The following is a 13264-nucleotide window of genomic DNA, read 5'->3' as shown; positions in this document are numbered from 1 at the left end:
GTATGCTTGCAGAGTGAAAAAGTGAGTGATTTTGACTTTAACTAGCAGACACGTGATTTTCCTTGCAAATAAAATGCTGTATTACTGTTTTTCTTGAAGAGGATAATTTTAGTTGGGGAAACTGTGGAATCTTGTGATATGAGTTTGATCTTTTTTCAATACAAGGAAGCATGTGCATTAGACCATATAAAAAATTTTCCATGTACCATGCTGCTGCCTTATCCCTTGCATACCATTTCTCAGACTCTATACGTTTTGTAAGCACATTCTCACTGTTCAATATAAGAAGTGTATTTACAGCTGTCTTTTTAGTTGAGGTAAAATGGGTTGGCTTCCTTCTTCTATATGTATTCCTGTACTTGTTCTTTTTCTGCAGCCAGTACTACTAAAATTCTTTTGAGAAGATAAGGTAAAAAGAAGCTACTGTGTAATTTGATGAGGGCTATTTATATTTGTGTAATATTGTCTTGCTGGATACCAGGGTCTCTGCTGAAATATTTTCTCTATCAGTGTTTCTTTGTGCTAATAAAAAAAAAGAAGCAGGTTGCACCTTCTGTCTTTCAGCACAAAAATATCTCAGACAAAAACTTGAGGTTTTTACAAGGCTTCTTGATTGTTAACTAGGGCACTTTGGTGTCCTAATCATCCTTATTAATCTCAATGTGTTTTAAGGGATGGGCATCCTTGTTTTCTACCTTTCATGGAGCTAGTGAAGAGGGAGACATAATCTGTGTTCCACAGCCTTGTATGACTTTTTCCCTAGTAAATGCATCAGTAATGGAAACACAGCTCGTGTGCATCCAAGCTTTTGTTTTGAAATACAGCTTGTGTGCAAGCAAGGTTTTGTTTTGTCTAGCTTTAATGACTGATGGATGATAGTGACTTGTTACAGGATACTTTCCTAGCAGTCAGTGTCCTGGAAATGGTAGCTGTGAGAGCAAAGAATATCTTTGTGGGCATTGTGTAGTTGTACTTCTGGGAACACCTAATTTCCTGAACCTCCTTAGGTTTTGTTTACCCAGTGGATCTGAGCCTTTCTGTACTGTTTGCAATTGAAATGTAATTTTTAACAAATTGTTGACGTACGTCTGCCAGGTTATGAGTAATTTGCCAGTTTTTTATTCATTATATGTACATGAAGAAACTTTGCCTGGATTTTGGTAACAAACTGTTCCCTTTGTTTTTGATGGAGTTGTTACCTGATCTTAGGTCATAAACATGTAGTCTGTTGCAGTGGTCAGTAAGAGAGAGCCTAGGTCTATGATTAAATGAATTATGTTGATTTTAGCATGTAGTCAACCTAATTTGAGTTTGAAAAACCTCTGAAAACACTTCCTTATGATCACAAAGTATTTAATGAATTTAAGTCTTTCCTGAGGAGTGCTGTCTTTTTTTTTTGCGTTCATTTATTTATTCTTGCAGCTATCAGCCACACTTAGCCTTTAGGATTATTTTTGTTTTCAGCTGAGATGGATTTAGGATGAAAAGAAGATGAAAAATCAAGTACAGTATGTTACCTATTACTGTACTTCTGGGAAACCTGGCATTTCCAGTGGCAGTTTCGGTAAGTTAGGATGTTTAAGATCAAACTCTGGAGGAGGATGTATGTTTTTAGTAGTCGATTGGATTTTAAGTAATAAATGTTTAGATTAGTAGATTTCATTTGAACCACTGTTTCCTAAAGTTCCTCTCTAGCCCAAATACTGGACTTTTTTGAGCTGTAGGGTTATAAGCATTTAAAAAACCCTGCTATTCTATCTTGGTTGCTCTTCCCCTTTCATATAGCTTGTTGAAAAAAAAATTGTGTTTTTCAAATATTAGAAACATGCACATTTTAGAAGTGTGTTCTCAATCCGTAAGGGAAATACAGCAAGTAAATATGGGCAAGTCTTATACACCTTCTTTATAGGTTATGACTGTGGAAAGAAATACCTGACAATAATTCTGTAGTCGTTTTCAAAGGAGTTTTATGCATGTTTTGTGCTTTTTGTGACCTTGCAGGCTTCCCTTTCAGCAGATATTCAGCAGTGGCCTTCCTGAATTTAATTCCAGTTTTATGTTACTTGGAGAGCTTTTCATGTTCTGCAGTATTTTATGGATGCAAATATTCTTTTACTTATTTCTTTCTGTCTTATATACTGTGGTTACATGAAATATTTTGGTACTGTCATGCCACTCCTTTGCCTGCCTTCTGTCCAGAAGCGTTCTTAAATGCGTAAGCTTGAATCTGGTGTTAGGATTTGTCTGTCTATATTAAATTACTTATGTGTTTCAAGATGCTTAATGATGGGGCAGGAAAGGAAATAAGTTTAATTCTGACTGGACATTAATTTTTTGTTCTGTAGAGTTCTTGCCTTTTGAAGCTTAAAAATTTTGCATTTTCAGTCCAATATTTTGCTTTTATTTCTGTTCTGTTTCATGGAATGTGCTTAATTTGTGATATTTTCTCCTCCCCTTCCTACCTTGGTAAGCACTGGACTTTACTCCAGGGAGTGGCTTTGCTGAAGCACGATGGTTTTATTACTAGAGTTGATGAACTGCATCAAGGAATTTGTAGTTCTGTCTAGGAAATGAATTTCTAGAAGAGTTATTCCAGAAGGCAGCTAAAACTTTATTCCACAGGAAGGGCAAGAGTAGCATGTCAAAATTTTTTGGCTTTAGCTGGGAGTATTCTTTTGTTAAATTTCTGCTTTCTCTGCTGTGCAAAGAAAGGCAGTTTTAACTTTTTATTGAAGGTACTTAAAAAAGGCAGTTTTAACTTTTTATTTCTATGTAACTTAAAACACTTGACTGTGTCCTGTGTGTATACGTGCTGTTACTCAATTTTATTTTGAAATGCAGATGCTCATTGTGTTCTGAAAGAGTAATAGCCCTTTTATTTTTTTACTGTTAGGCTCATAAATTGTGTCAACAAGCTGACCTTTCCTGAAAGCTAGAGACTACTTGATGAGGCACTCCAGCTTTAATTATGGCCTGCAGGAAATGTTATAACACTTCCTAAGAAGAAGTTTTAGAGACTAATTGGGAAAGAGTGGATGTGTTCAGCTGTGATATCTCAAATCAGCAAGTACAGAACAGTACCTCAGGGGGAAAACCAGAACTGATACGTTGATTCATAGTCTAGTTTAAGATAATAATATCAAAATGGTCTGTGATCATGTGGTGCAAGATCGCATGTAGCTAGAAGGAACTAATGAATAATCAGAAGCATCTTTGAGAATTGTTTTCTATGTCTGGTGCTCATTTGTGAAGAGGAAGGCCTCTACTTCAATGAATTAACACTTCATATCAACACCCAGTTGCACTGGTTAGTGCCTTATCTGTGCTTTTAAGTGAAACTGCTTTCCTTGCAGGTATGAGATTTTGTGAACACAGTTATTTTGCTTAATACAGAAAACATGGTTAGGCTGAGCTGGAAGAAAATGTGAGAAAATGCTTTCCTTCCTTTTAATAGATTTTTTGGTTTGGTTTTATTTTGTTTTTAAAGAATGTGGTGACTAATATGTGGAGCACAGGACTGAAGTTCAGGCAAAGCAGACTTTACTGTCACACGTTCTCACTGTTTCACTGACTCTTACTGATACAGTCATCAGTAACATAGCTTGAAATATAAACTCATATGCAGGAAGAGAGAATGATATGCCGGGAGGGAGTTTGACACTTAGCCTTCTTGAATCCATTTTCTGTCTTTTGGGATGTAGTAATTGTTCCTACCTCTTGCAAAGCAACTTCGGTTTCTCAGGTGTCATTGGCATGGTGATGTCTGATGTTGCTTAACTAGGTGGAATTGTGTACCTGGTGCTTGGAACAGGGCTGTGGGTGTTGCTGCTGTGGGAGAAGGATGCTTCTTTTTCAGTGTGTGTAGAGGGAGCATTGGCTGTATTAACATTTTTGGGTAGTTCAGTTTACTTGGCTTACCCACGTGGGTGCTATTGTAGTTAGTTGTAGTGCTCCAAAGACCCATAGAGCTGAGAAGGAAAAACATTTCCCAACAATTGGAATGGTCAAGCAGGCATGATTTTTCACTTCATTATACTTGAAGTGGTGAGAGAGATGAAGCATGTATGCAGAGCAAATCAAGGTTTTCCTGTGAGTCATGAACTGTGTTTTGATAGTTCTCAAGAGTGGTGAGCTTGTTTCATTTATTTCTTAATGACACCAAATTGGGCACCAGTTCAATCTGTTTACTATGGCCATGAAATTTGCTGTGTGTGGTAATAGATTTGGGGATTTCACTTCAAGTTATGGACTTACTGTATTCAGAACTGAAGTTCTCCTGCACTTTCTGAAACAGATGGTGCTCAGGTGAAGATTAGATACAACTTCAGTGTGATATGGCTCATGTAATGAAGTATTTCAGGTGTAGCTGGATCAATTAGTTCATGAACAAATGTGGTGATTTTCTGAATTACACACTCTTCAGTACATTGAAGCTGATGGATGTGATATGAATGAGAGCAGGACAGGTTTGCTTGTAAACTCACAGGAGCCATTACTTCCTTAATCCAGCCTGTGCCCTGATGTGGTGGGAATTTGATGTGTTGGTATTACTCTAGCTCTAACCAACCACAGCAGCTAGTATCCTGTTTCTAACACTTTTTGTGAAAAACAGGAATTTTGATGCTTCTGTAGGAATGAAACTGGGTTATTCATGGTAAACAACTGGGGTGTTTTTCGGAAGAAGTAGCTTTTTTGTCCATAGTTTAGCAGAACAAGAGTGTTTTTTCAGGCCTTTTCTAAATCATGATAGTTTTCAGCTTGCCTAAGAGAAGGTTTTGATATCTAAGTTATTGTATAAAATGCACTTGAGCAGTGGCAGCTCAAATGTGAATAAAATTCTGGAAATACTAGAAGAACTACCTCTCTTAATATGTATATTTGCTTTTCCTAGTATATTTAGCTTCTCACTTTCACTTTTTTCTTTTTATAAAGCAAATTTGCTTCAAAGAATCTGTTACAGATGGTAAATATTGCTTTTGCTATTTTAGCGTTGGGAAATGACAGACATATGAAAAATGTCTCTTTTGTGATGCAGGTGCCATTTCCAACCTGAACCTGCATTGAATCGTTTTGGTGAAGCATAATGTCATGTTTGATAGACAACAGGGAAAAAAACTGTCAGGTATTTGCATGTACGTGTCTGGGGATAGAGAGGGAAGGGGGAGGAACGTAGTCCTTCAAAGAGAAATGAAGGATGTGTGTATTCTGGGGAGTATCATATTAGTTTAAAAGAGTTTGAGAAGTTGAGAGTTTTGCTATGGGAGGGACTGGGGGGACATACTGTGAATGGGGGGAGGTGGTGAACATTCCTGGAGGGAATTAATTTTAAGGTGACTTAAACAGATGCTTTGATCCTTTCCATCTGCAGGTTGGCTTGTTTTAGCTTGTTAATGTATGGGTAGCAAATTCCCTCCTTCCTTTTATGTTTGCAAAATTGCTCATAGCCCACACATGACTCTGTAACTGGGGAGAGATTGTTCATGCTTGCCTGCAGGAAGATATTTCTTTGCCTACTGAGATGGAGTTCCAGACTAGATAGAGGGAGTGCAAGAAAAAGCAGATGAGGAGGAAGAAAAAAGAGATGGGAAGCAAGGCTGCACAACTCCTAATCTATGATATTTGAAAAAATTGAGACTAATCCGAGTTTGCATTCAGAACAACATCGTGTATTCTGCAGGATAAAGGAAGTAAAACTGCTCTGTATCACTCAAAACCTCCCATGCGTCTCAGTTTATAACGTTGTGGTTGTCTGTAGGATGTGGGTACTATGTAGAAATATCAGTGAGTTTAGGAAAATTTTGTTTATTGTCAATACACAATAGTTCACTTTTATGAACGTAATTGGTTCTTCTTGTTTATTTCAACTTCAGACATCTTAAATACAAAAAGATTGATTATATATATTTATATATATATATTTAACTATATGATTAGATTTAATATATATATAATATATATAATACAGATTATGTAATTATATAATATAGATTATGTAATTATATAATATAGATTTTATATATCTCTATAAAAATATATATACTAAAAATATAGATTTAAGTGACCTGAAAGTAGACAGGGATTTGGTGATATCAAATACCTGTTTCTCAACCAAACTTCCTAAAGATTATTGAACTTGTTTTCTGTTGAACTTGTATCGCCCTGCCTCCTCTCAAGTAAATCTTCTAAATCAAGATTTTCCAAAAGTATCAGGATTTTCTTCACACTGTATTTTTTCAGAATTCTGCCTGGGTGCTTATCCTGCAGGTAAGATAGCACTCATCAGGTTACAAAGATAGTTCATCTCATATCTCTTCTCCCACCCCAGAAGATGCTTTGGAAAGGTTTGTATGTGCATATATGTCATTTGGAACTTTTAACCTCTTTGAGTGTATATTGTGCCACAAATGAAGATTTTGTTTCTTGATTAAGATAGAAACTAGCAGCACATAAAAGTCAGTGCTGGCATAAGCTTACAGTATTTACTTAGTGGAATTTTTTCCTGTCTTGCTTCTACATTTTTTGGGATTTTAGGAGTGTGCTTTGGATTGGAAGTGTTGCAGATCTCTCTTTGGTTATTTTAAGATCTCACAGAATTTTGTTCAGAAAGGCCACGTTTTAGGATGAATAATTGCAGTCTGTCCTCAGTTTGATTAGATGAGATGCCTTGATGCTTTTGTAGTTGCTGACTCGTTCTGACTGCTTTGAGGTCCTAAGGAAACAAAATAAGGATTCTTCTCACCCACATCACAGAGGCACCTTTTTAAAAGAAACTAGGGGCAATTGAATCCTCCTGAACTCATGGAGACTCCTTGTCCGCTGCTGGTGGCTGGGCCTCTGCTAGCAGAAGATTGTGTATTTGAGGTTAAATTTGAGTAAACCAAGTAAAACATGGGGCATTTTATTATGTTTGAGAAATCTTGGGTGATATGGCAGTATTAAAAAGAATAAATTAAAAATTGGCAAATCCTACCATTTTGGAGGTTCCAGAAGTGGCTCCTAGTAATAGAATTGCTTTCTTAACAAATGTCTCTTGAAGAGAAGAAGCTGATGAGTAAAGAAAGTTGGGTGTGTTAAAGAAAATTACTGTGCAATACCTGCAAAAATTATAATTTTTTTAAGAGTTGTGTTAGGGACTGGGACTTACTATATGAGGACCTTTGGAGAGGTCCTTGGAGGATGATGGTATGTTACTGTCTCTGTGGAAATATTTGCCTCTAGATTTAGATCAGTCAACGGTAAAGAGGAACTCTTAGCATAGGTCATGATGTAGATAATCACTTTAGTGGATTATGATATGTACAAGCTCATGTTGGCTGCAATGCTTGGAAATGATGACATGAGTTGGACAACTGTAAGTGTAAAACTTCTAAGTAGTCTGATTCTGCTAGAAATTTTCACTTAGATGACCTTGCAGAATGGATCACCTTGCCCTCCTGAGACTGAGCTCACTGGAGCACCAAGTTGCATGAATAAAATCTTAATCTCAGTTCAGGGAGCCTGATGTTTGGAGAATACCTCACATAAACCAAGAAGTCTGTAAGGGCTTTTCTCCTTTTCAGAGTGCACAGTCACATGATTACATTCAGTCTCAGAGAGACAGTTAAACACAGCCATCCTCCAAGAGACAGAGTAATAGGTAATAAATATTCTGCAGAGTGTCATTATGACAAGACATTTCATTTAGTCTGAAGGCATCTGCCTGTACTTGCAGCGCATGGAAGCAGGAAGAACAGAAAAGGGCATTTGTATGTTGTGGTATAGGTATAACACAATTAATAGCTTCTGTATATGTGCATGGTTTGCATGGAAAAGATTAATTTGTCATAGTTAAGTGTATGGAGTATAGTAGTTCAGGTTACTGAATTGCAGAGTTTGGTTTGGCTTAACTTTAAAGGATTTTCTCACTTATTCTGAGAAAAAAAAAATACTTAACTCCTTCCATTCCTCTTTTGCAAAACTGTATTTCTTTGTTTAAAAGTATACACACTGATATTGATGTCTTACTGCCTGTTCTGTCAGAGGTAAATTTTGATTTCCACAGTTCAGGTTGTTATGATGTACAAGCACAATATACTAGTGGCTGTATGGGGGACTTTGCACGGACAAGTTGGAGTCTTGGGGCATATGGTGAACCATGGTGTATTAAGTTTCTCAAGGTGGTAAAAGAATAACTGGAAAGCAAAAAGGTGGAAAACTAATTGCAGCTAGGGAAATGTGACAACTACAGTCAGTATAGTAATAGACTGTGAATTCAACTTAATTTGAACTGAAAACTGGTTTGAACAGTTGTCTGGCATTTTGCTTTCCTTTATGCTTCCTCCCCCATGCCACAGCCCTCCCCTCTGCCCCCTGTAAAGAACTTCAGTCCTAGCAGGATCTGATACAGGTCTGAAATGCATTGTTGCCATAATCCTCTGGTAATAATATCAGTAAAGGGAGCCCCTGGTGGTCTAGAGGGTAAAGGCGCTGCGCTGTCACCGCAGAGACCCGGGTTCGATTCCCGGTCGGGGCCCCTCCCCGGGCAGATGGAGCTCGCTAGCCCTGTAAGGCAATCCATCTACGTCCTGAGGACCTCGCTGCCACCGTCCAAGCGCGCTTGGCCCCGGCAGATGAACCTCAGGATTAAAGGGTGGGCTCAGTTCCGCGCACACTGTGTCTCACCTAAAAAATCCAATGCGCAGGCTGGAAGGTGGAAAGACCTTCCCTGGTTCTTCGTTCGCCAAGACTGGCCATTACTAATATCAGTAAGCTTTTTCAGATACTTTGGTAAACATTTTTATTGCTCACTTAACTATTTTTTTTGATGTACGTAGGAGAAATGGATATACTTATCCATGTGGCTGTGTATTGGTTAAGTGCTATTTAAAAATTGTTTTAATGGGGAGAAAAAAGTTTTCTAATTGGAGTGAAGTATTTTTGGAATTTGCCCTGTCAGTTAGTAATATTGCACTAATTAAAGCAACCCTTTGTTTAAAACAGGCTGACAACAGGTCATCTGGAGAGTTGGCTGGTGGACAAACTGAGGTATGTTCATTCCTCAGCAATTCAGCCTACTTTATATGCTGATGTTTCTGAAGTAATGTTTTTAACTTAGAAGAAGGTAATCACATCTGTGAGTTCCTTGTGGTTTCTCTGCTGCTGAGGGTTTCAACTTATGAAAAATTTTACTACCTTAAAGCCTTGTGCATAGTGAAAATTAACAAATAAAACAAGTATACAATCACTGGGCTCTCTTTGGCTGGAGGTGGTAGGTTTGTTAGGCAACATTAAGGGATTATAAATCCTTGCTGAAAGAACGTTAGCAAGAGGCAGTTCTTTCCTCTCTGTTTCTCTTGTGTACTCTCGAGAGAACAGTGTGTATTCTGACTACGGTCAATAAGGTTTTATGTGTTTGTAGAAAAGTAGGTTCTTGTCTGGAAGTTGTACCTTTGCTGTAAAGGAAAGGGCAAGGGCTACGTTGACACAGAGTTGAAAAATTTTACAGATTTTTCTGCCCTAAACTGCATACAGGAAAAGTCACATTATACTAAAAATTCAACATACAGATCTTGAGTAGCTAACTGTACACTTGCAGGTGGTGTGTTCCCAATGCTGCAGTATCGCTGCTTGCTCTTAGTTGCTTGGTTTTGTCAAATGGCTTGCTGTTGATAAGAAACCTACTTTGCCAGATTGAAGATCCTGAAAGAGTAAACTTCTGACCATCCTGGCATTTTGAATGAAATCTGTTGAGTGATGAATACTTACTTTTGGCTGAGACTTGGTAGCTTTCTTTTGAAAGATTACCTCTTTATTGATAGCTTACCCCTTCATTAATAGATGGTCACAGACACACCTCGAGTCTTGAAAAAACGGTGTTTGTGCTTTGTCTTCCCAACATTTATAAAAATACCAGTCTGCAGATTGGCCTTGTCAACAGACCTGCAGACAAACATTTCTGAGCACTGAAGAGACGTCAGAAGTTTTATTTGATTTAAACAGCAGTATTGATACACTGCACGATGTACTCTGTAATAATGAAGATGCTGGAACAATTGGATGTCAGAACTAGTTAAGACTTTGGAATAAAGATTCTCTAGTCTCACATGTATTTTGTTTTACATTTCCGTTAAATTATTTCAGCTTTGGGCAAGTGTATCATGGGATTGTTGCTTTTGTAAATTGCTGTGGTCTAGAAAATGACTTTATTTGAAGAATCTGTTCTCGGAATTGTTTCCTTTTTTTTCTGTAGGGCAGAAGGAATAGTAACTGCTGTGACAATGAATGAAATCCTCTAAAAGTGGAAGAAAAAAAGTCTAAGCTATGACAAAGTAAAAATTATGAAGGCTTTGAAGGAAGTTGTTGTTCTGAGAGAAGGGTGAAAAAACAGTACTTTTCCAGTGTGATGATATGAAAGTACCCTTGGTGCAACAGATGTGAATGGAAACTGGAGAACCCTGATGAAGTGGTACTGATGAGATTGAAGACAAGAAGAGCAAGGGTTTGAGGAGCTTTGTGGTTGTTAGAGGGAAGACTTTAAATTTAGTATTTCCAGTGGATTCATTGGTCCTTTAAAAGGATCCTGAAAATTGAGTTAAGCATATGTTTTAGTGAGCTTTTCTTTACTTGCTGTGATAAGAGATTTTGATTTTAGTGCCAGGGAAATAACTAGGACAGTTGTTTGGAAGTTTAAAGTGCATAGTTTTTTTTGAGCCAAAAGGAAGAAGCAAGTCAGTTGAGTTAAGTAACAGTTGTGTTTGATGTAATAGTTTTTCTTTATGTAATAGTTTAACTATTTGTCCTTGGGTAAGTGACCAAGTTAATCAGCTACAGAGCAGGCACTGTATAATAACTTTATAAATGTCTGTTGTGTTTGATTTCCATTTCCATAAGAGCTTTAGGTCTTGTAGCTGAACGTGATCCTTGTGCTTATGCCATTTTACATTATCCTGGTTCGTTTGCATGGCAGAGGAGAGGAATTAAAGTTCCAAGCCTCAGGCCAGTAGCAACAAATCTTTTCCTGGCTGGGTGGGAGCTCACAGTGCTCCCATTTGTTTGCAGCCTGCACTAGTCAGTGACCCAAATTTATGTAATTTTTCAAGATGACTATTTTTTTTGTTTTTCTGCTAGAGGTTAATGTTTGAATGGAATAAGTAACTGAAAAGGTGGAGACCACTCGGACAGGCAGGCCAAGGGTGTTATCCTCACTCCAGTCTGTGATAAAAGTGACTGTGAATATGGTTACAATAATAAGGTTGAGTCAACCTTAATTTGAATTTTTTAATGTATAAAAATCTGAGGTTCTGCAGAAATAGGTATAGTTTTGGTGGTTAGCTTGCTATTGATGCATTCTTTTACCATAATATGGTATGCTTTGCTGCTACATTTTTCTTACTCTCGGAGTTGCAGACCAAACATCAGAATGTATACTGAACATCATCTCATTTAATACATTTACTCTCTCAAATAAAGGTAAAGATTGAATCTGACATGACAAGTGCTTTCTCTTTCTGTATGGCATAGTGTAAATGCATCCTGTGCTTGGAATGGCTGCTGGAGTCTGAACAGCCTACTTTTCATGGTACTGATTTAGGTACCAGAATGTGAAGAGCTGTTAGAGCTGGAAGTAGTGTGAGAAACAGGAGAGGAGCCTTATTTTACCGTTTGCCACGGTGAGCAGTGTGTCTGTTGCCATCGGGCTAACCTTTATTCCTTCTTAACATTTTTTAAAATAGTTGTGCATCACAAAAGCGTTGTTGTAATATGAAGAACAGTTTTAACCAGGAAGTTTTAACATCATTGCTTGCTGGGTTTTATTTGTTTGGGGGTTTTGTGTGTGTGGTTCACATTCTTCAGTAAAAATACACACCTACCTAGTATTAGCCTTTACTCTTTCTGTTTCCTCTGATTTGCCTGTTAGGGCTTAAGTGAGTGCGGCTCTCTACAATATTATCTGGGATTAGTAGCAATAAGGGAATATGACTGAGACTTTCTGGTTCAATATACTGTTATAACATGAAACACTTGGAGAGATGTGTTCAGAGTGGTCGGTACCACTAATCTTTTAATCTCAAAGGAGAGTAGATGGAAGGTATGCAAACTCTACAGTTGCAAGTAGAGTGTTTTTCATCAACTTGTGTTTTCAAAGACCCATCTGACAAGACCACACAGGAACACCAGGAAAAATTACAAAATAAATGGCTAACCACAAGTTGTCTACTCTCCGATGAAAGCAATGAAATTACATCCTGGAGCAGGATTGTTAAGTAAACATTTCTGATTTTTGGAATGGCACTTATATTGTCCTGTAAAAAATTTTGTAGAAGTCTGTTCGGTTCTGTTTCCTGAAAAGGGTTGATTATTATGAGATGGAAAAAATTGTTGAAGCTTCAGTAAAATAGCAGCAAAAAGTAAAACTAGATATTATGAAGGAAATTAGGTTCTACCTAAAAGTGGACAATAAAGATTTCTATGTTCCACGTGAGATTCTCTTCTAGTTCATAAATTACCGAATACAAAATTTTGTAAGCAAAAAATTTTGAATCCTCAGGTTTTATGAAATGCAAAAAATGTGCCTTTTTGAAGTTGTTATATAAAATATGTTGGTTTAGATTACTGTTTGGAACAGTCTTAATTACATAAAGTAAGATAAATTTATAATAAGAGGAAATAGATACAAACATAATTCCATTCATAAACACAGTGTTGTTTTCTATATGAGTTACTATTTTTAGTGCAGATGGTAATCTGTATGGCATTGCTTGTTTAACTGGAGCTGTTTTCATACTTGTCGTGGTTTTGCCCCCTCAGCCCATCCCTGGGGCTGATGATGGTTTTGTCCAGATAATTTCCGGACAAAAAGACCAATCAAAAATCCAGAAACGCCTTTGCTAATTACATCTTCAAGAAAACGGAAGAGAAGGTTGTTGGCGCAGTTGGAATTAGAGTAGCAGCCATGTAGGGGAGAGGAGTAGCGGGCCCGAAGCAGGGCCAGACTCCCTCCTCCCCCGGCTTGGGCCGGGGGGGGAGCAGGTGCAGCACTGAAGTCCTCCCTTCTCTCTTGTAAGAGAGTGAAGAGAAAAAAAAGTTTAAAATACGAACTGCTTGGACAGAAACCGCTGTGGAAGAATTCCAGCCGAAAGATAACGGAGCTTCCAAGGTCGAAGCTGGCAGCTGAAACTGCAGCAAGAAAAGTAAAGTGCGAAAGGGGGGGAGGCTTGTTTCCCCCCTGCCTTTCTGCTCTCTCTCCTTAGCAGGGAAAAGACTGAAAAGTAAACCTTGCTACTTG

General features: G+C 37.8%; 1 protein-coding gene across 6 annotated transcripts in view; it reads left to right on the top strand.

Annotated features, from left to right (window-relative positions):
• The window catches only part of TNS3 (tensin 3), a 122590-nt gene that overhangs the window by 14903 nt on the left and 94423 nt on the right, over positions 1–13264 (top strand). For all 6 annotated transcript variants that reach the window (XM_027904666.1, XM_027904677.1, XM_027904667.1 and 3 more), the window contains one exon: positions 8980–9024. In XM_027904666.1, the coding sequence (XP_027760467.1) occupies positions 8980–9024 (45 nt within the window). Of the gene's footprint in view, positions 1–8979; positions 9025–13264 lie in introns of those variants that run through there.

This window comes from Empidonax traillii, unplaced genomic scaffold (genome assembly GCF_003031625.1).
Source record: "Empidonax traillii isolate 1590-97213 ecotype Southwest subspecies unplaced genomic scaffold, ASM303162v1 scaffold1074:size191127, whole genome shotgun sequence".
Lineage (NCBI taxonomy): Eukaryota > Metazoa > Chordata > Aves > Passeriformes > Tyrannidae > Empidonax > Empidonax traillii.
Note: the sequence above shows the minus strand (reverse complement) of the source record. Positions and strands in the feature narration are given on the sequence as shown.